Below are 26,198 nucleotides of genomic sequence, written 5' to 3'. Positions count from 1 at the left end.
CTGGGAGCTGGGAGTGGAGTGGAGCAGAGCCCAGTGTGAGCGGCTCGGACCAACCAGACCAGGAGCCGGGTGGAGCGGGCCCTAGCGCCCTGAATCAGTGCACTGCAGCAGTTACCAGACTTCTCAACCCACAAACACCAAAGACAGCGGAGAAGGTTAGTGGGAAAAGCTGCGGGAGTGGAAGGAGCTGATGGTTCCACTTTCAGCCCCGGGGGGCATTGGAGGTGGGGCATCTACAGCTGCTGCTGCTTCTGGCCCCAGGCCCACCTGGTGGGAGGAATTAAGTGGCAGATCAGAGCAGGAGTGCACATCCTGCTGAAGATTTAAGCCCGGTCCGGGTTGGGGGTTCTTGGGGAAGGAGTAGTGCTGGTGTGGCAGAGCTGGCGCATCCCCCCAGACGTGGAACATAGAACTCTTTAGTCTACAAGCAGTCATACCCCACTGAAAAACTCAAGGGTCAAGTTAGTTGGTTGGGAATATGGCCAGGCAGCGAAAACGCACCCAGATTCAGTCTCAAGACTTTGCATTCTTTCTTTGGTGACAAAGAAGACCAAAACATACAGACAGAAGAAGTTAACAAAGTCGAAGAGCCTACAACAGAAACTTCCAAGAAAAACATGAACTGGTCCCAGGCCATGGAAGAGCTCAAAAAGGATTTGGAAAAGCAAGTTAGAGAAATAGAGGAAAAATTGGGAAGAGAAATGAGAAGGATGTGAGAAAACCATGAAAAACAAGTCAATGACTTGCTAAAGGAGACCCAAAAAAATACTGAAAAATACACTGAAGAAAACAGCACCTTAAAAAACAGACTAACTCAAATGGCAAAAGAGCTCCAAAAAGCCAATGAGGAGAAAAATGCCTTGAAAGGCAGAATTAGCCAAGTGGAAAAGGAGGTCCAACGGACCACTGAAGAAAATACTACCTTAAAAATTAGATTGGAGCAAGTGGAAGCTAGTGACTTTATGAGAAATCAAGATATTATAAAACAGAACGAAAGGAATGAAAAAATGGAAGACAATGTGAAATATCTCCTTGGAAAAACCACTGACCTGGAAAATAGATCCAGGAGAGATAATTTAAAAATTATTGGACTACCTGAAAGCCATGATCAAAAAAAGAGCCTAGATATCATCTTTCAAGAAATTATCAAGGAGAACTGCCCTAATATTCTAGAGCCACAGGGCAAAATAGAAATTGAAAGAATCCACCGATCGCCTCCTCAAATAGATCCCAAAAAGAAATCTCCTAGGAATATTGTCGCCAAATTCCAGAGCCCCCAGATCAAGGAGAAAATACTGCAAGCAGCCAGAAAGAAACAATTTGAGTATTGTGGAAACCCAATCAGAATAACCCAAGATCTGGCAGCTTCTACATTAAGAGATTGAAGGGCTTGGAATACGATATTCTGGAGGTCAATGGAGCTAGGGCTAAAACCTAGAATCACCTACCCAGCAAAACTGAGTATCATGCTCCAAGGCAAAATATGGATTTTCAATAAAATAGAGTACTTTCAAGCTTTCTCAGTGAAAAGACCAGAGCTGAATAGAAAATTTGACCTTCAAACACAAGAATCAAGAGAAGCATGAAAAGGTAAACAAGAAAGAGAAATCATAAGGGACTTACTAAAGTTGAACTGTTTTGTTTACATTCCTATATAGAAAGATGATGTGTATGATTCATGAGACCTCAATAACATAGTAGCTGAAAGGAATATGCATATATATATATCTATATATAGATATATATATGTGTGTGTGTGTGTTTATGTATATATATATAAGTGAATGTTCATGTATGTATATATGTATGTGTGTATATATATATAAAGAGGGGGGGGTCACAGGGTGAGTTGAAGATGAAGGGAAGATATCTAAAAGAAATAAAATCAACAAGGGATGAGAGAGGAATAAATTGAGAGAGGGAGATAGGGAGAGATAGAATGGAGTGGATTATCTCGCATAAAGGTGGCAAGAGGAAGCAGTTCTGTGGGAGGAGGGGAGAGGGCAGGTGAGGGGGGAATGAGTGAATCTTGCTCTCATCAAATGTGGCCTGAGGAGGGAATACCATATATACTCAATTGGGTATCTTACCCCACAGGAAAGAGGAAGGAAGAAGAAAAAAAAGGGGGGGGGGAATGATGGAGGGGAGGGCAGATGGGGGTGGAGGTAATCAAAAACAAACACTTTGGAAAGGGGACAGGGTCAAGGGAGAAAATTCAGTAAAGGGGGATGGATTGGGAAGGAGCAAAATATAGTTAGTCTTTCACAACATGAGTGTTGTGGAAGGGTTATACATAATGATACACATGTGGCCTATGTTGAATTGCTTGACTTCTTAGGGAGGGTGGGTGGGAAGGGAAGAGGGGAGAGAATTTGGAACTCAAAGTTTTAAAAATAGATGTTCAAAAACAAAAAAAAATTTTTGCATGCAACTAGAAAATAAGATACACAGGCAATGGGGTGTAGAAATTTATCTTGCACTACAAGAAAGGAAGGGAAAAAGGGGATGGGAGGGGAGTGGGGTGACAGAAGGGAGGGCTGAATAGGGAACAGGGCAACCAGAATATTCGCCATCTTGGAGTGGGGGGGAGGGTAGAAATGGGGAGAAAATTTGTAATTCAAACTCTTGTGAAAATCAATGCTGAAAACTAAATATGTTAAATAAATTTAAAAAAATAAAAACTTATTTACATATGACCTTCCATTAAAATGTAATAGTAATTATGCAAAGGATAGTGTTATTCTAATTATGAGTAGCACCTTTTCCTCTCATTTAAAATTTTTCTGAATATTAAAAGACAGAAGGACTAAATCAAAAGACAGAATCACAAATATCCATCCCCTGATTTAGGATGTTTTCACTGACTGTCCCCTAAGCCTGGAATGTTCTCTCCTTCCTCATCTCTGCTTCCTCACTTCCCTGATTTCAAGTCCCAGCTAAGATCCTGCTAAATTCAAGAAGTCTTTCCATGTGTCCTTTAGTGCTAGTGCCTTCTTTCTGTGTGTATCTCCAGTCTATCCTGCAAATAGTTTGTTTGTTGGAATTATCATGCATTCCTTATTAGACTGAGCTTCATGAGGGCAGGGATTGGCTTTTGCTTTTCTTTGTATCCTCAGCTCTTAGCATAATGCCTGGCACATAGTAGATGCTTAATAAATGTTTATTGACTGACTGACATTAATACTATCTAACACTTACCACTTTTAGGCTTGCAGAGTATTTTACATATGTTAACTCATTTGGTCCTCATAGCAACCCCCAGAGTTAGTAGGTGCATTAGGCCCATTTTGGAGATGAAGAAACTGAGGCACAGAGATAAGTGATTTGCCCAGGATTTCACACCTAGTGAATATCTGAGGCAGTGTTTGAACTCTGTAGTTCATCCACTCTGACACTGACCTGCCTCTAGTCAAGTTGGAAGGGGGTATAGAGAACCTTTAATCCCATTCCTACCAGAATGAGAAAGCTCTCTACAACCTAGTCAGTAATTGGTTATCCAGTCTTTTATTAAAGACCTGTAGTGGAGGAGAACCCACCCTCCTGTGCCCCATTTCACTCCGGGATAGCTCAAATCTTTTTTCCATTCTATCAGCCCTGAGACTGTTGGTCTATAACTTCCGCCCACTGCTTCTAGTGATCCTTTCTGAGAAGGAGCAAAAGAAGGCTCATTCTTATTCCACTTGATAGCTCTTAACTGTATGGTTCTGTGATATGTGCTTAAAATGCTGAGTAGGCTAATTATACTCAACACCAGGAAAAAAAAAAACACAGCAAAGGCAGTAAGTATGCTACAGTAGAAAATGTGTTAGATTTTCAGTCAGAGAACTGACTTTCAGATACTGGATCTGTTACTACCTGTGTGTTCTTAGGCACCTATAACTTTAGTTTTCTCATATGTAAAACGAGAAATTTGGACTAAATTACTTGTAAGCTCTTTTAAGCTTTACGTATATGATCTTAAAAAACAATTTATATTTTTTCTGTCAGTAGATTTTTGTGCTTACTCATGGCCTTGATCATCATTTTACTAATTGGATTTTTCCTTTTTCAGATCATATCATATATGACAATATGCACCTTAGCCTGAAGAAAAGGCACAATGTCCAAGTAACATTAAAAAAAAGTCTGTGAGGTAAGTTTTTAAGTCAGTTTATGGGTATAATTTGTCATTTCTATTTTTTTATTTTGGAAAAATAGAAATTTATTTAAGTAGGTCCAATTGTTACTTTAAAGTTAAGAAGACTTGCCAGGTGTGGTGATGCATGGCTGTAGAGGCTGAGACATGTCAATTGAGTTAGGGAATTCAGAGATATAGAAGAGCTAAAGCTGATTGTGTCAGCACAGAGACTGACCCCAGCGTAGTAGCCCTGGGAATCAGAGGGCCATCAGGCTGCCTAAGGAGAGGAGAACCAGCACAGGTTAGAAAAAATGGAGCAGGTTAAAGTTTCTGTGCTGACCAGTATTCGGATTGGGACCCTGAGTGGCCATTGTATTTACAGCCTGGGCTAGACAGAGAAACTCAGCTTCAAGTGAATAAATAAAATTAAGAAAACCAGATCATTTCATGCAGCCAATACAATGGTAGAATCTTTTCAGAGGGAGACCTTTGTTTAACTGAACCAGCTTGCCTTGGTTTGTCTTGTCCCTTTGAAAAATGTCTAAAAGCAGTCTGCTGTCAAAGCAAACATCTGTGACAGGCTTTGGTGCGATGTGCTGTCATTTATGTGTCTTGATATCATGTGTTTTTGTGATTCTTGCCAAGTTCTGCTTCACTTTCTTTTCCGCTCTAGTCCTTGTCTTACAGGCACTTGAAATAGGAGCAAACCATTGGGCTAGGGGAAGCTTGTAATTTCTCAGTGATTCTTCTTTTCAAATGAGAGATGCATTTTGAAGCATATTTCTTAAAACCATTATCCCTCTACATTTTATATAGGAAAAACATAAGTTTTTTGTTTGGAGAGGTTAAGGAGTGAAGAACAGAGGGCGTCTAGATCTCTTAGATCCTACTCTAGTGGACCTTCTTTCTTGCTGTACCTTTTAAATTTCGTAAGCTTTCTTTGGCTGTACTAGCCAGGGATTAAAATCCTTTTTTGTATTGAGAGTTTTGTTTGAATTCAGTTCCTATAGAGGGATTTTCAAAACTGAGCATAAATTAAAAGAAAATATTTGTTTCAGATATCCTTAGCTAGTTGTTAGTGTCCTCTTACTTCTCCATTTTCCATCAGTGTTTCTGCTTGGTTTTGACTCCATGGAGCATCATGTCCTGGCTGGGTATCCCCCTAGTAGTCTTCCCCCACACTTTTCAGCTTTCTTCTGTGTATAGTCTTTTGTGATTAGACAGAGAGTTTCTTAAGAGCAGAGACTGTCTTTTACCTTCTTTTGTATCTCTAGTGCTTAGCTGTGGGCCTGGCACATAATAGGCACTTAATGAGTATTATTCAGTTGGATTGAATTAGCTTTGTTATCTTGTCTGCTTGGAATTGTAGCTTATCTTAAATAGTGTTACCCATTTTACCGACCTCAGAGGCCATCTAGTCAGACTCGAACCTTTACAGTATCTCTTAACTAGCCATCAGAGAGCTTCTGCTTGATGACAGCCAGTGAGGGGAGAATGTGGGACCTCATGGAGCAGCCCCGTTCCGCTTTTGGGGAGCCCTAATTGGGGACATTTTTCCTAGATGAAGCTAAAAATCTACCTTCAGTGGCTGTCTTGCTGGGCTGTTTCTAAACTTTTGAATGCCGCTTAAATCTTTTGTCAATAGAAGTCCAAGCTTTTGCTTCATTATATTCCATAGGATATAATTCCATTCCAAAGAACATATTCCATATTCAGTAAATGGAACCCAAAGAATATAATGATTCCATATTCAGTAAATGGAGCCCACTGGGAGCCCTAGGCAGGCAGGGACTGTGTATTCCTGATCTTATATACTTATAATCAATTATCTACAGTAAATGATCCTTTGTGGACCCACCCTTCCCTCCCCCCAACTTTTTCTGATTCCTTTATATTTGAAAGTCATTACTCAGGCTAAAATGCATAGGGAGAGGGGAGCTGAACTCTTTTCTGCCTTAAAGCTGCATTTACTCTCGAGGTCCTTTCACCTCTCTGTCTTAGATATTCCAGCCACCCTCACAAGATAGCCTGCTTGCCAAAAACTCAACTTCTTGTAACTGGTTTCCTTCTCTGCAAAATGTGGAAATTGGATTAAGTGATTTCCAAGGGCTTTTCTAGCTCTAGGATTCAGTGAGTTGGATTAAAATAAGAATATTAGCCAGTATCACAGTATATTATGCACACACACACACAATGTAAATAGAAAACTTTTTGCCTTTCAAGTTTGGTGCATTGTGGAGATCATTAGATTTGCCCTCAGATAGTTCAAATTCAGGCTCTGCTGTTTTCCACCTGTGTGGTTTTGGGCAAGTCATTTAAACTCTGGGCCTGAAGTAGTAAAATGAAAGTATTGAACTACATGGCTACTATGGGCCCTTCCAGATCTAAATATATGTTCTAATCTGATATTTGTAATTGAAAGTTTCTAGTCTCTAGAAATTGCTCCTTGAGTAATGGAAACTTGTTAGTTTTGATATTCTGAGAAGTGGGTACTATTTTCATTTAACATGACAATAAATACCATGGATTGGGAATGCAATCAAAAGAAATCAGACTGTTGCTGTTAAAGCAGAGAAATGGTCATCAGGCATCATCTTGACTGCTGTAAATCAATAGAATGCCTTCAAATTTCTCTCAGAAATGACCTTGAATTAGTAGGAAATCAATAGTGATTTTGATATTAAGAATAATTCTAGGTTTTCATGTTATTCTTTAATGGGGATAGTATTTTAGTAGCACATCTTTTATAAATTCTCTTTAGTATACCATTTGCACATTTTCAGCTATCCTTAGGTTAGAGTCTGGGCAAAGGAATTATTTCTTTACTTCTTCCCTCCTCCCTTGGTCCTGTTGCTTTTGCTGAAGCAGTACAATGACTCAGCAGACTGCTACAATAGTTTTGTTATGTTTTTTACATGTAGTGAAGAAACTTGTATAACTTTGATCTTGTTTTACACATAAGTTGCTCCCTTGAAAAGTCTGAATAATTTTGGATATTGAATCATTTTCTCATTGGCTTTTCTTATAATTTCAGAAAGATGTTCTTATAAAAATATTGGCCCTAAAACATATAATCACACAGTGATATTTACATCAAGGAATGTTCTGTTTTGCCTTTTGTCCTCTGAATTTTCCTCAAATAAATCTTACAATTTAGTTCAGTATTTATTAAGCAGTATGTGTAAGGCAGCTGTAGGATGTTAATTAAAATGAGTCAGTCCATATGATATTTGTACATGTGTTCAAAGACACATCTCTTAAAGTATACCAATTGGTAGTTTCCATTTCTTGGGGAACTTTCACAATGTTCATTACACTTGAATCAATGTAAAGATTAAAGGACTTGGATTCAAATCCTGACTCTTGTATTTAACAAACCTTTTTGACCTTGGGCAAGTTATTATTTTCTTTGAGCATCAGTTTCCTTTTCTAAAAATGAAGTTGAATTAATTGGTCTCCAAGGTTCCGCTCCAGATCTGCCTACACCTTCCTCTGTGCTGGTTAGAATGCTTGCTTCATAATGAAAACATACTATTTCCGATACTGGCTACTTTTTCTCTTATATCCCTGCACCTGCTGGTTGCTGTGGGGGAAGTCTTAATATTCCTTGCTCCCCACTGCCATTTCCAGGCACTCTCTCTCTTTCACCTTCACTAAGCATCCTCTCCTCCTTTGAGGTTTAAGCTGTCCAAATTTATCATGAAATCCAGATCCTGGTGATTAATGCTCGACCCCCAGGACATTCTTCCTTCCTCAGTGAGTTTAATACTTGACTCACCGTTTTTCTGTCCTCTCCATCTTGTGCCCTCATATTAGGACATTTCACTGTTCCTTCAACCAACCCTAACTTCTCAGTTCCTCATTCTGCTCAATTCCCATGACTTTCTTCTCTACTCTGGCTCAGTTACACACAGAGTTGGACACATTTTTAATCTTGTCATCACCTATGTGTTCTACTTCCTTGTTAATGATCTCTGATGGTACTTTTTCTGATAAAATCTTTTTGACATTTCATCTTTTGTAATGTCTGGTGATCTCTAGCTCTGTTCTCTGTTTTTGTGGTGACCTTCATTCCCTCTACCCCTGAGTTCTTTCTCAAGGTCTTCACCCCTGTACCCTTCCCTTTCCTATCTTGACCACATGGTGAACCAATTCAACTCTATAGTAGCCTCTGTTCTCAAATCCTTTGCCCATTTGTTCCATCAGTGATCATAATCTTTCCAAATCCCAACCCTGGATTACTCACATTATCTACTTTTGTTACAGTTACATGCTGTCAAGCACAGCTAGAGAAAATCATGAAACTGTGCTAATTGGGTCCACCACAAATTTATGCCACATTGTATCAATTGGGCTCTTACTATAGCAAGGCAAGTTTGCTATCCCAATTGTCCCAATGACTTTTCCCTCCTCAAACTTCCCACCCTCACAACTGAGGACCTCATTGCTTACTTTACTGAAAAAAAATCAGGCCTTTCACTGAGAGCTTCCTTTTGCCTCTTCATCTCATACCATTCAGACATCTTTCTCCTCAGTCTCCTCCTTCACTCCAGTCTCGGATGAAGAGTTGGCAAATCTTCTGCATGTAGTCTTGATCTCAAACCCTCTTGAGTTCTCTAACAAGTTGCCTCCACTGTCATCTTTATTCTCTTATCTTCAGTCTCTTCCTAAGCTCCTTCCCCTGTCTACCACATAACCCTTTGGTCCTTCATTCCAGCTAGTTCCCATCCTCTGTCTTTCCTCTTCCCCTTTATGGTTAAACTCCTTAAGAAAGCTCTCTACACTCAGTGCCTTGACTCATTGTCTTTTAAACTCTCTGCAGTACGGTTTCTAGTCCTACTGCTTTCTGCAGAGCTACCAGTGTTTATTTTTTCCTTTTTGGAGGGTAGAAGGCAGGGCAGTTGGGGTTAAGTGACTTGCCCAAGGTCACACTAGTAAGTATGTCAAGTGTCTGAGACTGGATTTGAACTTAGGTCCTCCTGACTCCAGGACCAGTGCTTCACTCACTGTGCCACCTAGCTGCCCCACCAGTGCTTTCTTAATAGCCAAATCTAATGGCCTTTGCTCAATCTTCCTCATTCTTGACCTCTTTTGGCATCTGACATGTTTGGTAACCTTTTGGACACTACCGTCTCATTAGTTTTTATGACTGCTCTCCTGCTTCTCCTGTCTCAAATCACTCCTTCTTAGAACCTGTCAAATAGTGATAGCTAATATTTACTGTATCAGGTATGAAAGTAAAGTGCTAAATGCTTTACAGATTTTATCTCATTTGATCCTCACAACAACTTTGCAAGAGAGGTACAATTATTATCCCTGTTTTACAGATGAGAAAATTGAGGCAAATGGGCGAAATGACTTGGATTTGAGACTGGATTTGAACCCATACTCTATCCACTGCACCACCTCTTTGTCCTAGGTGACTTAATAAATGCCTCTTGTTGATTTGACTGATGTCTCTTTGGTTTACTTTGCTGGTTATTCATCCATGTTGCATTCACTAACCATGGCTTGTCCCCCAAGGCTCTGCCCTTGACCTTTTTCTTCCACTACACTGTCTGACTTGCTGATCTCATCAATTCCCATAGATTTAGTGATTTTTATGCACATGATTCCCAGGTTGTTGTTCAGTTGTTTTAGTCATGTCTGACTCTTAATCCTTAAATGGTTTTCTTGGCAAAGATACTAGAATAGTTTGCCATTTCCTTCTCCAGCTCATTTTACAGATGAGGAAACTGAGGCAAATGGGGTTTAAATGACTTGTCCAGGGTCACACAGCCAGTATGTGTCTGAGGCCAGATTTGAACTCGTTTCTTTCTGACCCCAGGCCTCATACTGTATCCATTGCTCTAGCTAGGTGCCCCTAAATCATCAGTATTTGTTTATAAAACCAATAAAACTCATTAGGAAGAGATAGAAAGAAATTCCATTTAAAATTACTACAGAACATATGAAATACTTGGGAATTAACCTTCTAAGACACCAGAACTACATAATTATTACTACAATAAACTGTTTATAGAAACAAGTAATTGGGAAAATATTAATTACTCAAGGGTAGGAAAACTAGTATAATAAAAATGATGGTTCTCCCTAAATTAATTTACTGCTTACTCAATGCCATACCAGTTAAACTACCAAAGATATAATTTATAAAACTAGCAAAAATAATAAAATTCATATGGAGGGGGGAAATGGTCAAGAACCTCAAGAGAAATGATGGAAAGAAATGAGAAAGAAGGGAGTTCAGCAGTGCTAAATCTCAGATTCTATTACAAAATATTTAATTCTCAAAACAATAATACCAACCAATAGAACAGATTGGGGACAGAACATAACAGAAGCAGATGTGTCAAGTACCCCAAAATTGGAGAAGCACAAAAACAGCTACTAGGGTAAGGACTTACTATTTGACAAACTGCTGGGAAAATTGGAAAGCAGTATGGAAGAAATTAGATTTTGACCACTGCCTCGTGACTTATGCCAAGATAGCTCCAAATGGGTGTGTGTTCTGGGTAGAAAAGGTCATATCAGTCAAATAGGGAAACATGGAAAAAATTGCCTTTCATGTCTCTGGATAGGAGAAAAACTCATGACCAAGCAAGGGCTAGAGGGGGTCACAGAAGATAAAATGGATAATTTTGATTACTTAAAATTGAGTTTTTTCACAAACTCTGTAAAGCTAAGATTAAAAGGCAAAATGACTAACAAAGAAAAGAAAGACTACTGCATGGGAGAAAAGTTCTAAATTACTACTAATTAGAGAAATGCAAATTAAAGTAATTCTTGGAATCCATTTTGTGATTCTGAGATTTCATTTCTCACCGGAGTGACAAAGATGACACACAAAAAAAGAAAATGATAAATGTTGGAGGGGCTGTGGAAAAACAGGTACATTGATACATTGTTGGTGGACTGTGGACAGGTACAACCATTTATTTTTTCCTTTTTATTTTTAGTCTGTAACACACAGTTCTACATAATTTTGAGTTCCATATTTTCTTCCCTCCCTGCCCCACTCCCTCCCCAAGATGACATGGAATCCCATATAACTTCCATGTATAGCTTCGCATTGAATTAATTTACACACTAGTCAAGTTGTGGAGAAGAATTATGACCAATGGAATGAATCATGAGAAAGAAGAAACAGAACCAAAAAAAAAAACCCAAAAACAAATACAAAAGAGAAAAAAAAAGGGGGGGAGAAAAAGGCGAGCATGAAGTGTGCCTCGATCTGCATTCATACTTCATAGTTCTTTCTCTGGACAGGGACAACCATTTTGGAAAGCAATTTGGAATTATAGAAGAGATCAGAAAAAGAAGAAAAAAATCCTACATATTCTATTCTGGCTCTTTTTGTGGTGACAAAAAACTGGAAAGTAAGGGGATGCCTATCAGTGGAGGAATGGCTGAATGAGTTTTAGTATAGAAATGTGATGGAATAATATGGAAATAAGCAAAAAGAGGAAGGGACTTGTTTTTGACTAGGAAGAATCTTTTGGAAACCTTGGTTAACTGCATTATTGCCACTGGGCAGTGCTGTCAGTCTCTGGCACTACTCTGTTCTACTCTGGCTTTTTTTTTTTAACATTTATAAATTTTACCTTTGAATTTTCCTATTTCTCTCCATTTAGCAGTTTTCATTATAAAATCATATGATTTAGAGTCAGAAGGAGCTTTTGCAATCATCTGGTTCACCTCTCTTCATTTTACAGATGAGGTAGTAAGTAACAGAACTGGAGTTTGCAATTAAGTCCTTTGATTCCGAATCTGATTACCTCCCATGATTCTGTGGCACTAAGGACATGTTTTTTCTTTAAAGTTAAGAGTATTGTATAGTGCAGGGACAAGTTAAATATCTTTTTAAAAGCTGTTATGTTGTATGGTTTTCTGTATGTTTAGAGGATAAAAGTTATTAACCACTGAGTTATACTACAACTGTTCAGAAGCATCATATTTAGATTTGGGGGAGCCAATGGTGTGTAACTCTTTAATCTATTTAGAATTTAATCTCATTAATCTGTCCACTTAACCCTGCTCTCTTAAGTTTTATGTAAACTTATTTCATATTGAGTTTTTAATTCTTATTTGCTTCAGTTCTTACCACTTTTTTTACTTTCTTCTAAATTCTTTTCTTTTTCCTTTGACTTGTTCTGTGACAAGACTGTCTGTCCTTTTTTGTGTTCTTTGTACATCCTATAATCTGGGCTTAGAATTCTCTTCTCTTTCCTGTTTCCAGAATTCCCTTTCCATTTTCCCCTTGCTGTCAAGGTTTTCTTAATTTATATTAATTTTTTTATCTCAAAATTTAAAAAAAGTCATTAATATCTTTAAATTTTTCTTTTGGTTTTACATTTGGTTCTGAATAATTACCTCCTCATCATCCATCTCTTAAAATATTTTTTTTTAAAAAGGAAGAAAAATAGTTGAGAAAAACCAATAGACCATAATAGACCATAAAGGTAATCTAATCTAAAACCCTTATTTTCCAGATAAAATTGAGTCCAACAGAGAGGTTAAGTGACTCGCCCAGGGATCCCTCAGGAAGTGTCTGAGACAGAATTGGAACCCATGTTTGCCCGCCTCTGAGTGCAGCACTCTCTCCGTCCCCCGGTGCCAACTTGTCCAGTATTTTGCCCCTTTGCTCTCCCACCTGTGCAAAGAAAGGGGAGGAATTTTCTCTGTTCTTTTCCAGGGCCAAGCTTGGTCTTCATAATTTTTTAGTGTTCAGTGTCCTTTTTGTTGTTATTCCTGTTTACATTGTTATGGTCATTACGTATATTGTTTTCCTGGTTATGCTTTCTTCATTCTCTATCAGTTCATAGAATTCTCATTTATAGTTTCTTATAGCCCAGTAATGTTTTAATTCCTGTATTAGAGTTTGTTTATTCATCCTCAGTCATTGGTTGCCTAATTTGTTTCCAGTTCTTTATGACCACAAAAAGTCTACTATGAATATTTTAGTGTATATGAACCTTTCTTTTTCAGTCTTTAATCTATTGGGATATATGCCTAGCAGTGAGATTTCTAGAATCAGAGGGTATGGACATTTCAAAATGATTTCTAGAATGGTGGAACTTCATAGCTTTACTAATAGTGTATTTAGTGTGCCTGTCTTTTTGCAGCCCCTCCAGTATTTGCATATTTCTTAGTGATTTGGAGTAGTCTTGTATTAACACAGATTTTATTGATATCTTTTGGTTTTTACATCACTAGTATTTCTCCCAGTATCCCTTCTCCTTTCCCCCTACCCAGAGCCATCCCATATAACAAATACTATTTTTAAAGGAAAAGAAAAAGAGGAAGAAGAGAAGAAAGCAGTCTGAAAATATATGCAGAGTACCACCCCCATGGACCTCCCACCTTTGCAAGAAGTGGGGTGAGGGTGTCTTCTCATTTCTCTTATTTGGAGCAATAATTGTTCTTTGTAATTTTGCAATATTCACTTTTTTTTTTTGTAATGTTCACTTTTAATTCTTGATTTTTTTTCCTTTACATTGCTCTAGTCATTGTGGTTTTTTTTTTCTTGGCTCTTCTTCACTCTGTCAGTTCACGTAGGTCTGTGCATCTCTCTATCATACTTGTCATTTCTTATAGCACTATAGTGTATTCTGTTACATTCATGTAGCACAATTTGTTCAGCAGCTCCTCAATTGATGGACATTCACTTTATTTCTAGTTTTGTTTTTGCTACCATAAAAAGTGCTGCTATAAATATTTTAGTGTTTATGGGGACGTTCTTCCTGTTTATGAACTGCGTGGGGTATACTAAGCCTAGTAGTGGAATCTCCAGGTCAAAGAATATGGACATTTTAGACACTTTATTTTCCTAATTTCCAATTGCTTTCCAGAGTGATTGTGCTGATTTTATAGCTCTACCTGCATACGCTGGTGTGCCTGTCTTCCAACAATCCTTTCATGACATTGACTTTTCCAGTCTTTTCCAATTTTCTGGGTGTGAGGTGAAACCTCAGGGTTGTTTCAGTTTGCATTTCTCTTATTAGTGTACAGCAGTCTTTCATATGGTTGTTAGTAGTTTCTAATGCTTTTGAGAATTCTTTTTTCATATCCTTTGACTACTTTTCATTGGAGAATGGCCTTTAGTCTAATCCCTAGTTATCTATAGAAATATTTCATGCAAAGATTTTTTTTTTTCCCCAGCTAACAGCTTCTCTAATCCTAGGTGTGTAGTAAGCCTTTTTTGTTGATCTTAATCAGATTTCGTTTATAGAACCTGATAAGCATCTTGAGAAAAGGAGATTAAGGAAACCTCTAAGTAAAGTCTCCTTTCTTACAAGGGGGCATTCTAGGTGGTTCACTGGATAGAGTGCTGGACCTGTAGTCAGGGAGACAAATCTCATCTCAGACACTTACTAGGTGTGTGATACTGGGCAAGTTACTTTACCTTTGTCTCAGTTTGCAAAACATGTAAAATCGGGATGATATTAAAGCACCTGCCTTCTAGGGTTGTGAGAATAAAGTGAGACAATCTATATAAAAGCTCATTGCAAACCTTAAAGTGCTATTAGAAATTAATTATAATTAATTAGAAATTAATTAATTAATAATAGCAGTAACTTCATAACCTTTTGAAGTTATGTTTACATATATAACCTTTCGTTATTTATGTTTTATGGAATGATAAATAGGACAGAAAAACTAGCACTAAATTTGTTTTCTTTTATGCAGAGATTTTAGAGCATTTTCAACCTTTTACTGAAACTGTAACATCCTCTTGGATCAAATAACTTGTTCTCCTTTAGCAGGATGAAAGGGAGTCAGATTGTTTCTTCTCTAGTATCCTAAGTGACAAGTACATTAGCAAATCCCAGATCCTACAGTTAATTAATTGCCTGGCTTGTACTCTAATTGCATTGTCTGTGCTGCCACTGAAGAGAGTTAATTTTTCCCCCTCCCTAAAGTGGAGGGAAATACTATTTGGCAAGAAGCTAAATTATTTAGACCTCTGCTGTTTCTACAGAATCCCCTCCATACTCTTTGAATGTTGAGTTGTACAAGAGACATATATTAATATTGGTCTGTCATGTAAGATTGTTCTTACCCATGGACAGCTAAAATGAATAAATATTATCTTCAGAAAGTTGACATTAAAAACATTTTTAGATATGCAAAAATATAATGTACCGATAGGAATGCTCATACTTGATTATATCCAAAGTTCATCTTGCCTAGTGTTTTGTTGCCAACAGAAGCCTCAAGAGGCATAAGCATCCTGCTTTTAGGAAATATGAAAAAGTATTTCGGGGTGATGATGGTGTAACATCTTTCGCATCCACATTAGTCATTCTTTAAATTGGTGTTTTTAACATTGAACTAGAATATTAATGGTATTAGCTTGTCTTAATTTGCCAAAGCTTTAAACGATTACTGTATAGAAGGTAGTATACTAAGTGGTAAAGAATATAAAATTAAATAAAACAAGGTATTTATAATTTAGTAGGGAAAACAATATAGAGGCCTAGACAACTGTAATACAAAATTATAAATATAGAGATAGTTGCACAGGATGACAAGACAGAGATTGGAGGGGGGGTGGCGTTGTCAGAGACCATGATCAAGCAGAGCAGCAAAATGGGGCTTTGAAGTGGAAGCAAAGACAGAGCAGGAGAGTGTGTCTGGCTTGGGAGCAGCATGATCAGAAGTACAAGAGTGGGGCAAAGCATTTTAGAATTTGATAGGAATATTGCTTCACTTGTTGAAATAGACAAGTTCCTATAAAGTCGTTAAAAGATTTTTATCTCTGAAATGTACTGGATTTTCTCATTGACTTCTTTTTAAATTCCTTAGATATAGTCTCTGGGAAAAAATGTTGACACCAATCAGTAAATTCTCTTTGTAGGTTATGATAGATTTGCTAGCATAGTGTTACATATAAGTACACATATGTGTTCAATTCAAGAGGCATGGCTAGGTTTTGGACCCAGGTCTCCTGATTCTAAATCCAGTGTTTGGTTTGTTTGTTTGTTTTTTCCTCTGTATCTAGCTGTTGCAATATATAGTTGGATTTCTCCCTTGGTATCATCTGTCGGAACAGAAAGGGATAAATTGTTTCTCCCTTTCACTTGTCCCCTCCACACTGTCATTCCGAGCCACACTTAATGGATTGGAATTAACTGTGGAGACCACTGTTGCTATTATTTAATGTATGTATTGCTAAAGAGATGCAAAGTAGAAAAACCTTGGCTCTGACTGAAGATAGGAATGAAGAGAAAACATTAGCAAAAATGTAGGTAAACTTTTCTTTAGTAATTATGTGGACTGAGTAAGGTGGTTCCCTTTCTAGGTCTTGGAAAATAGGATGTAACATTTTAAAAATTACATCTTTAATTTTTCTTTTTTTTTTTTGTCTGGACCTGTGAATTCATCAAGGTAAAGAACTCCCTGGCATGGAGACACCCACGAAATACAGATCTGGCAGTTATGATTCATCTGTAATCTATAATCTTAGAGTTAATTGAAATCCAAAGAGACAAAGTGACCTGAGGTCCAATAGTTTGTATGTTTCAGAGGCAGGACCCTAACGCAGGCTGTCTGACTTTAAAAAGGCCAGCCCTCTGACTACTAGGCCACACTGTTTTCCATTAAGTGATATCAGAATAGGGATGGGATTCCACTGCTTTAGGCTACTCCTTTGTTAGGAAACCCCTCCACTAGTACTCTGCAATTTTGTTGGCTCAGTAGTTGCATAGGGTGGTGAGAGATTAAGTGGCTTTCTCCAGGTCACATAGCCAGTTTGTCAGAGACATACTTGAAGACTGAACCTCAAGTCTTTCTGGCTCCCAACGCCAGCTCTCTGTCCAGTATACCATTCTACCTCTCACATCAAAAGGAAAAGGGCAAATGATAGGAAACATAATGTACCTTATTAAGAGTTGAAGGGAATGGAGGTCTGGATGTGTGTCAGAGTTAACAACTGTGGAGAAGAGGAAAAGTCTGCTGTAGTGCACAGAATGGCTTCCAGGCCCAGCACTGACACTCTTCATTTTGTGGTCTTGGACAACTCACTTAGCCCTTCTGAGCCTTTGTTTCCTTGTCTGAAATGGACAGTGATACTTGTACTAATTGTTTCAGAATGTGATTTTGACGCAAACCCCTTTTAGAGCTTACAGGCTGAGACTTTATTTTTTTGTCTTTGTATATCAGTGACCTTTTGCAGTTTCTAGCATGTAATAGAAGCTTAATAAATGTTTGAAGCAACTTGGTTTGTCACCAATGCCAGATTGCCTAAGGTTAATACAATGGAACGTAATCTAGAAATCATATGATCATAGATTAAGAGGGGGAGGGAATGTTAGAGATCCTCTAGTCCAACCTCCTCATTTGACAGATGAAAAGCTTAGGTACAGGGAGGTTAAGAGACTTGGCCCAGGGTCATCCAGAGGCCAGCTTTGCCTTTCTGAGCCTCAGTTTCTTCATTAGTCAGATGAATGGGTAGACTAGAAAGCTTGTAAAGCTGTCCTTCAGAAATGTCTTCCCAAGGTCATGTAGGCTGCAGAGCCAGCAGGACTTCACACTCCAAATCTAGCATTGTCTTCACTAACACCATGGATAATTTGAAGTCCTTGATTTGGATTTTTTTAAAAATTAATCCTTAGAATTACAGGAAAAGGTAACTGTACATGGCTAAACTAGAGTTATTATAATGTGACATGGCATCCGAAAAGATGCTGTTGTAGGCTTAATGGAGTAATAGTGTCCAGAAAGGGTGGGGGTGGGGGTGGCAGCAAAAGTCTCGCTGTACCTGGTCCTGGCCCTATCACCTCTGAAGTACCATGTCAGAACCATTGAAATTCAGAGCAGAAGTAATTAGAGTTATTTTTGGTTCTTCGGTATTTCTGTTTTCAAACCTAAATTACATTTTTAAATGACCACATAAAAAATTCATTTCATATGTTATGTTCAAGATGGCATATGTTCAAGCACAATGGACAGCTCTGTTTAATGATTTTTATGTTGTGTTTACATGTACATAAACATTGCCTTTCTCCTGACTTCAGGGTAAGCCCAGGACATCATGCAGTCATCAGGGCACAGGTTCCGTGATGTGGAACATCATCCCCTTCTTGGTGAAAATGAGAATTATGATTCTTCATCCTCATCCTCATCTGAAGCTGACACAGCCGACAGGATATGGTTTATCCGGGATGGCTGTGGTATGGTCTGCGCTGTCATGACATGGCTTCTAGTTGTCTATGCAGACTTTGTCGTGACTTTTGTCATGCTGCTGCCTTCCAAAGACTTTTGGTACTCTCTGATCAACGGTGTTGTTTTCAACTGCTTGGCAGTTCTAGCCCTGTCATCTCATCTGAGAACTATGCTAACTGACCCTGTGAGTATATTACTGTTCCTAGTGATACTTTCTCTTTATTGTGCAAAATTTAGCTGGCTCCTTTGAATACAACTAAGTATTTCTTGTTCATCTAATCTTAGATTTTTGTTTATCCGAATTTCCTGAATGTGCTGCATTTTAATTGTATTAAATTGGAAAAGAGAACCTTCCCTTAAAAGTAAGAGTCCTCACAGTTTAGTGAGAATAACACTAGCCTGGAGTTAAGAGGCTGGGCATAGCTGCTGAGCGAGTTTGGGCAAGTCACTTTTCCTTTATAAAATCACATTTGGACTAGGTAATCTCCATAAGGTTTCTTTTGTCTGGAAGGTTTTGATGGTATAAATTGGGTGGGGTGGGGTTGCAGTGTTGTATTGATGTGTGGAGCCTTGAACCTCTTCTGTTCTCTCTTTTGGCTGTGATTTTTGTCCTTGTGCTTTGAAATTACTTGGAGTATAACTGTACTGGAAGGGAGTGGGAGGGGGAAAATAAGCATTATTAGGTGTCTGGCACTGTGCTAAGGGCTTTACAAATGTTGTGAGGATCTCATTTGGCCAAACGAAATCCTCGCAACAACCCTACGACTGTTAACAATTTTCTCCATTTTTTACAGTTGAAGAAATTGAGAAAAACAGAGGTTAAGTGACTTGCTCAGAGTCACAGAGCTAGGAAGTGTCTGAGGCTGGACCTGAACTGAGATCTTCTTTACTCCAGGCCCAGTGCTCTCTCTACTGCATCACCTAGCTATCTCTATAAACACATTTTCCAAGAGATGGAAAAACGTATACAGAATCATCCTTTCTAAAGTGCCTAATTGTGTGCTGTTTATATGGTGCTAAGAGGAGAGATGAGCTAAATTGTAGCTTAGTTCTTCTTATTTTTCTTTTTGTTGGGTCATCAAGTAGTAGTTACCTTTCAACATCCCTCTTTGTTCATACTTGCAGGTTCATTCTAGGCCATCCTTAACAAATCTCCAAAATACAAAAGATTGGAGAGCTTCAGGAGAAGTGAACCTTTCTCTACTGGATTTAAACATTTTTCTTTATTTCTTAGTATACTATAGAGAGGCTTTGTAGTGTTCAATAGAATGGATTTCATTTGTGGTCTGAGCTCTGGTGTGGCATGTTCTACCCTAGTTCTGGCCTTGTTCTAGCCTTCTTCAACTGCTACCAAATCCCTAAACTTGAAGTAGGTCTACTGGCTGTGGTTTTGGTAGCAGGGACTTGAGAATATTTAGTCCCTAACATTTTGAGTAAGGGACAAAGAATGAGTTAAGTTGATGGAGCAGTGAATTATGAACACTCTTATCTAAAGGTCACCAAGAACCTCCATCATTTAGAACCTGGTTAATAACCCAGAAGTGAGTGAAAAGGGCCACTAGGTTTCTGAAACAGTCCATGTGGTTCTCTCCATAGCAGAAGACCTTTGAACCTGTTGGTATTACGTTAAATGTATCATTATTAATGAACATGATGGAACACCCCTCATGTGCATAGGTCATTGTGTTAGTCATCGGCATATGTAGAGATAAAAGACATAGGCTCCTGCTCTTAGGACCTAATATTTTAGTTGATTAGATAGGATGTATGCCTCAACACAGGTTAGTAAATAAGTTCTAGAAGTTATTTGAAGTACATTGAAGTTAAGTGATCTGTCTGGGTTTACCAAGCTGACTAGCATTGGAGGTGAGATTTAAAGGCCTGCTCTTTGCTCCGAGCCTAGCACTCCTTCCTGATGCCCTCTCTGTGCATTAGAAGATGAGTTCTGTCACAGGGAGCTCCTGCTCTGCCACACGAGTGCTACACTCAGGTGGGACGCTGCAGCTCGTTCAGAACCAGCAGAGTCAGAGTCTGGTCATGGGAGAATCATTTTGCTTCTTAGAGCCTCAATTTCCCCATCTGGAAAAAAGGGACAGTAATACTAACTTAGAAGAGTTGTTGTGAGGAAAGTGCTTGGTAAACCTTTAAAATACTGTATAAATGTTGTCTTTAGTCATAACCAGCTTGGTTACCGGGTTTCCCAGCCAAAGTAATAAATCGATAGGAAAATGTAGAATAAAACAAGAATAAAACACCCAGACAACTGTAGAATTACACCAGTCTAGGGATTATTCGATATAGTAAACATTAAGCACCTGTTTTGTGCCAGGCACTGGGCTAAGCACGGGGGATACAAATATGAAAAAAAGATAGTCCTTTTCCTCAAGGTGCTTACAATCTAATGGAGGAAGACAGTACCCAGAAGGGCAAAAAGCAGGGAAGATACCTGATGGGAGCATGGTGGAGAAGTGCAAGAAATCCCCAAATATTGCAGCGGTGGTGCAGAGCGGTGAGGAGATGTCCGAGCTGAGCCCCCTCCAACAGTGGGGGGGTTGGAGGGCGTGGCTTCACCCTTCAGTCAGAGGGGCAAAGGGTGGGGACAAGGGGGAGTCCCAAGGCTGATGGCACAAACAGCCCTGCGTATGAGTGGCCACGGGGACCTCCCTGCATTGTGGTATAGAATCAGGTAACCAGTGTCATAATGAGAATCTCTAGTGTTTATAAGGCATGTTACAAAGTTTGCAAAGTGCCCAACTGCAATCTTCTGTACTCCAAGACCAATGCTTTTGATGCTGCACCAAGTTGTCCCTAAATATGATGATGACCTGTGTGATGAAGAAAAGTGCAAAATGTTTAATATACTCTGTTGATGAAGGCAGAAAAGAATCCATCTTTATTGGAGTCAGAATGGCAGGGTACTTAATCTTGAATCTGATACACAGCTGTTTGACCATATACAAGACATTTCGTTCTCTGAGCCTCATTTTCCCTGACTGTAGGACAGATATTTGAGCCTCCATAATGGTAGGGTTTTTATGAGGGGCTCAAATACGATCATATGCGTAAAGGTGCTAGATTAATGTGAGTAGTTATTGTCTAAAAGATTCAGTCTTTGCTACTTATGCTGGGTCAGTGAGATGTTCCTGGAGCTTATGGGGGATTATTTCTGAACTTGCTAGGGTATGTTTCTGTCTCTGGGACATGGTATGTGAAGTTAGACATGTAAGCATCTGATGGTCAGGGTTATTGTTTAAATAGACTACTTGAGGTGGTTCTGCTTGTTTAGGATATTTATCTCATCTCATTTGTATCTTTGGGGACCCAAAACATTGTAAAAAGTCAGAAGAAAACTAAGCTATGTTTCTCTGAGTAGTTAGAGCCGTGCTGTAGTGGGGCTATATCTTTGACCATTTCGTTCCTAGGACTTAACATTCTGCCCAAGGCAAAAAATAAAGAAATAAATAAAATTGAATCCTTGAAGAAATTGGGGGAAAAATTATTTTCTAGAACTTTAATACTTCAAGCCCAAGATTAACATGTGTTTCCATGGGATCTGGTCATTCAGCTTAGTTGCTCCTCTGGAAATGGATATGGTTAAGCTATCTTTAGTAAGGAGGCAGCTAGGTGACTCAGTGGATAGAGTGCTGGGCCTGGAATCAGGAAGACCAGAGTTCAAATTTGATCTCAGACACTTACTAGCTGTGTGACCCTGGGCAAGTCACTTAACTTCCGTTTGTCTTAATCCACTGGAGAAAAAAATGGCAAACTACTCCAGTATCTTTGTCAAGAAAGCTCCATGGTCAGTATTGGCATGCTGTGGTCCCTAGAGTTACAGAGAGTTGGATACAACTGAGTGAACAGCAATGCCTTTAGGAGACATATATATATAAATAAATTTGTGGTTTTTAGTACATATGTGTGTCAATTTCAGAAATAATCATTTTTTTTTCCTATACTAAACCTCATTCTAGTTGCAAAAATGAAGGTGTTTGGTGACACTTGGAAATCTTGGTCCATTCAGTCCCTATTACAAAACTCTGGGTATTCAAACCACTTTAATGTGTGGTTATATGCAAAATGATTAGAAGTTATAAAATAATATACCTTCAATTGATACAAACATTTAGTAAGCACCAGCTCTGTGCTAGGTGCTGGCAAAGAGCTGGATTGGTTTAGAATAAGTTAATTCAAATTTGCAAAATCAAAGGATTAACTCCAACTATTTTAGTCAGCTATAGTGAGAAGTGTGATCTCGGTCACAACATTTGACTTCTCTGCGTCTTATCTTCTTCACCTACAAAATAAGGGGATTTGACTGGATGATGATATCTAAGACATCTTGGCCTACAGTCTATGCTCCTCTGATCATACCTTGTCATAAGGATTGAAATTGATCAAAATATGTTTTGGAAATAAATACATTCCCACTAAATTTAACATCGTTTACATGTTCTTTTTCTGCCTGTTATCATCCTTTACAATTTTCCTATCACTGTCCCTAACATCACTATATTCTTTGTATACCAGATTTATTTATTCTTCTAGTTGTCCCCCTTTGAAGTCTCTCTAATTTGCCCTTTCCTGTTCATTTCCAAAGCTACCACTTTCATCATCTAGAGTTGGCAGTATAACAGGGTCTTAGACTTTATTATTCAAAAAAGTCATTTATTTGACAAATTTTTGCAGAGAGCCTTCTCTATGTGAGGTATTCTTTGGGATACATACAGAGTCAGAGTTCCTGGCCTTAGGGAGTATACAATCTTACTGATTCTCACTAATTGGATCTCCTTAACTCTTGGAGGTCCTTCCTAGAAAATCAGCCCCAAATAGTTTTTTAATCATATCATACCATTCCCTTGCTTAAAGAAATAAATGTTTTAGTACTTTAGTGTATCTGTAATTTAATCAGCGTAGGTAGATTTTTCTCTCCATCAGGGTGGGTTACAGCTCATTCATGCCATCTGACCCTGTATGATTTTTGTCCATGTTCACACGAATAAATTCTCCTCAGAAGACCCACCCAGTATGCTAGGTATTTTCCCTGAATTCTTTTTACAATTTGATATTACCAGTATAGCATTTGGGCTCTTTAGTGTATTCCTTTCTTGGACACAAGATGCCCTCAGATTATGGTTGCTTTATTCATGAACTGGTCCTGGTGACTGCCTCTCAGTTTAGAATTCTGACCTTTTCTACTTTGGCCTCTTATTAGTGCTCCCTTCTGACTCTAGATCCAGCACTCTTTTCACTGTATCACACTAAAAGAGGTGGTTTTTTAAAAAAATTTTGGGTGGGAAGGGTTTTTGTTTTTTTTGAGCCATTTTTCTTCATTTTGGGGTTTTCATGTGTATTCTGTTTGTTGAGGGTATAGAAGAACCTTCTTGCTTCTGATCTTTTCAGTCCAACATCTTTGATCAGTTTCCTGAAATAAATTTGTATTAATTTTAAAAAATGACAAAGTCATTTAAAAGGGAGGAAGCAGTATAAGCAAAGACACAATGGAAACAAACAAGGTGTCTATGGGATATTGGGTAACTAGAACAAAGTGAAATTGCTTTGGGAACATTTGAATGTTGTTCAAGGTAGAGTGAGCTAGACATGTATATAGATTTTAGAATGTAAGCTAAAATAATTTAAGGTAAATGTTCACAACCGTTCTTATTTTTACTTGGTACCAAACAGTGTATGAACAGTACTTATCAGTATACTTTTCATTCAAAGGGGCTAGGGAGTTGGGAGGAGTTCATTATTTCTAATTTTAAACTACTGTTAAGTTGGAATACGTTAAGGTTAGATGTTAACCTAGCCTGTAGTCCAGGTTTGATTAAGCCTAGAAAACAATTGAGATTCTTCATTTGGCTTGAGAAGGGTTTGAGATCAGGTAAATGTCATGGGACTTCCTCACAGATATCTTTGAATAATGTCTTTTTGTGGAAGTGGCAGAGGCTGTGTTCATGTAGAATACCTGTTCAGAAGCAAGTGCGTCCACAAGGACACATATGTGATGGTTCTTCTCTGACTTCTCACCCTTTAGGGGGCGGTACCCAAAGGCAATGCCACTAAAGAGTACATGGAGAGTCTGCAGCTAAAGCCTGGTGAGGTGATCTACAAGTGTCCCAAATGTTGCTGTGTCAAGCCCGAACGTGCACACCACTGCAGGTAGAAGCTCCTCGGGACTTGTGGGGTGTTTAACAGCAGCCTTAGCACTGAGGTGCACTTCTCCCTCTTTAAAAATTTGAGCTCAAACTCCGATTAGGCCACCAAAGCACTCTCTAGTTTCTTTGAGAAAGACCTAGAATGTAAAAACTCAAAGGCAGTGCCATATAGATTTTCAGAGTTATATTCAAGAATATATTAATTTACTCAGAAATAGTTCACAAATGTTAGTGTTGAAACTTCATAATATATTCATCAGATATAACTAATAAATAAGTGATATTAAAGTCATTTACATAGATCACACTGAACTTTCTGTGTTCGTGGAGGAAAGTAGTGGCTCAGATCATCCCCATAGATCTCTTTGGCTTTGCAGTGCTGTTATGATGACATCAGTGGGGGAGTCACCAGAGACCATGAAAGGAATTAGAGCAGACTTGCACTTAACTGCAGTTATCCACTGCTAATATTAAGCCATTTAAACTTCCTAGATAGAGACTGTCTGGGCAGCAAGGGAGATATTGAGCAGGGTAGTCAGCTGGATTTCTGTTGAGGAGACCTGAGTTCCAATTCTGCCTTACTGGCTATGTGCCCTGGAGCAAGTCATTTTACCTTTGAACTTCGGTTTCTTTATCTGTGAACCGTGGTTAATAAAGCTAATCAACCTTGAGCCACTTTAAAAGATTGTTGTAAAGAAAGTGCTTTGTTGACCAGAGAAATGAGCTTTTAGGAACCTTTGAGATGATAATGCCTAGACTTTGGGCAAATCCCTTTTACTCCCTAGGTCTCTGTTTCTTCATTTGTAAAGGGAAGAGGTTGAACCAAATGATTTCTAAGATCTTTCCTATGGACACTTTATCATTATTATTATATGCTGAATGCTCTTAGGAAGGTTGGTCATCCATGCTCAGCTAACTCAAATGACCGTATCCAGTCCCATCACTCAACTGAAATTGCTATCTCTAAAGTTATTGATGGTGTCTCATTGCCAAATCCAATGGCATCTTCTTAATCTTCATCCTTCTGACTTTTGGAGGATTTCACACTGTCAGCCACCCTCTTCTCCTGGATACTTTTACTATTAGGCTATCACTGTTCTCTCTTGTTTCCTTCCTTCCTATGTGGCTGTTCCTTTTTGATCTCCTTTGTTGGGTGATCATTTGAGTCTGATCACGTGATTTTAACTCTCCTCCCAATCCTGGTGTGGGCCCCCTTCTCTTTCTGTACTCTTGATGAGAGCATCAGATGTCATGGGTTCAGTTATCAGCCATCTGTATGGAGACGGCTCTCAGATTGGTTATTTAGCCTTCCTCTCTCTTCTCCCCTGTGCCACATTCCTATGCTGCCAACTATCTAGCATACATTACAAGTCCCAAATGCCCCCCACGCTTAGTCCTCTTTCTAACTTTGCTGTTTCTTTTTGCTCTTCCAGTCTGCCAAGTTCTCCACCTTGGTGTCACCTACTCCTCCCGCTCCCTCAGTCCTGTATCAGGTCACTTGCAATGTTGAGACACTTCTGCTGCTACGTGTCTTGCATCCATCCCCTTCTGCCCACTAGCAGGGGCACCGCTCTGGTTCAGCCCCACAGTCCCTCTTCCCTGGAATATCGTGGGAGCCTTTTAGCTGGTTTCTCTTCCTTGATTCTTTTCCTTCTTCAATCCATCCTCCACCCAGCTGTCAGATAATAATTTTCACTCAGATTTGGCTGTTACATTCCTCTTGCTCAGCTAGCTCCAGTGGCTTCTTTGGTGAAGTACCA

General features: G+C 38.8%; 1 protein-coding gene across 1 annotated transcript in view; it reads left to right on the top strand.

Annotated features, from left to right (window-relative positions):
- ZDHHC7 (zinc finger DHHC-type palmitoyltransferase 7) overlaps positions 1 to 26,198 on the top strand; it is a 47,467-nt gene that overhangs the window by 9,708 nt on the left and 11,561 nt on the right. The window contains exons 2-4 of the mRNA XM_036751802.1: positions 4,052 to 4,132; positions 18,136 to 18,467; positions 24,318 to 24,442. Of these exons, the coding sequence (XP_036607697.1) occupies positions 18,153 to 18,467; positions 24,318 to 24,442 (440 nt within the window). The 5' untranslated portion in view covers positions 4,052 to 4,132; positions 18,136 to 18,152. The remainder of the gene's footprint in view (positions 1 to 4,051; positions 4,133 to 18,135; positions 18,468 to 24,317; positions 24,443 to 26,198) is intronic.

This window comes from Trichosurus vulpecula, chromosome 3, assembly GCF_011100635.1.
Source record: "Trichosurus vulpecula isolate mTriVul1 chromosome 3, mTriVul1.pri, whole genome shotgun sequence".
Lineage (NCBI taxonomy): Eukaryota > Metazoa > Chordata > Mammalia > Diprotodontia > Phalangeridae > Trichosurus > Trichosurus vulpecula.
The sequence above is the reverse complement of the archived record's forward strand: the minus strand, read 5'-3'. Positions and strand labels throughout refer to the sequence as shown.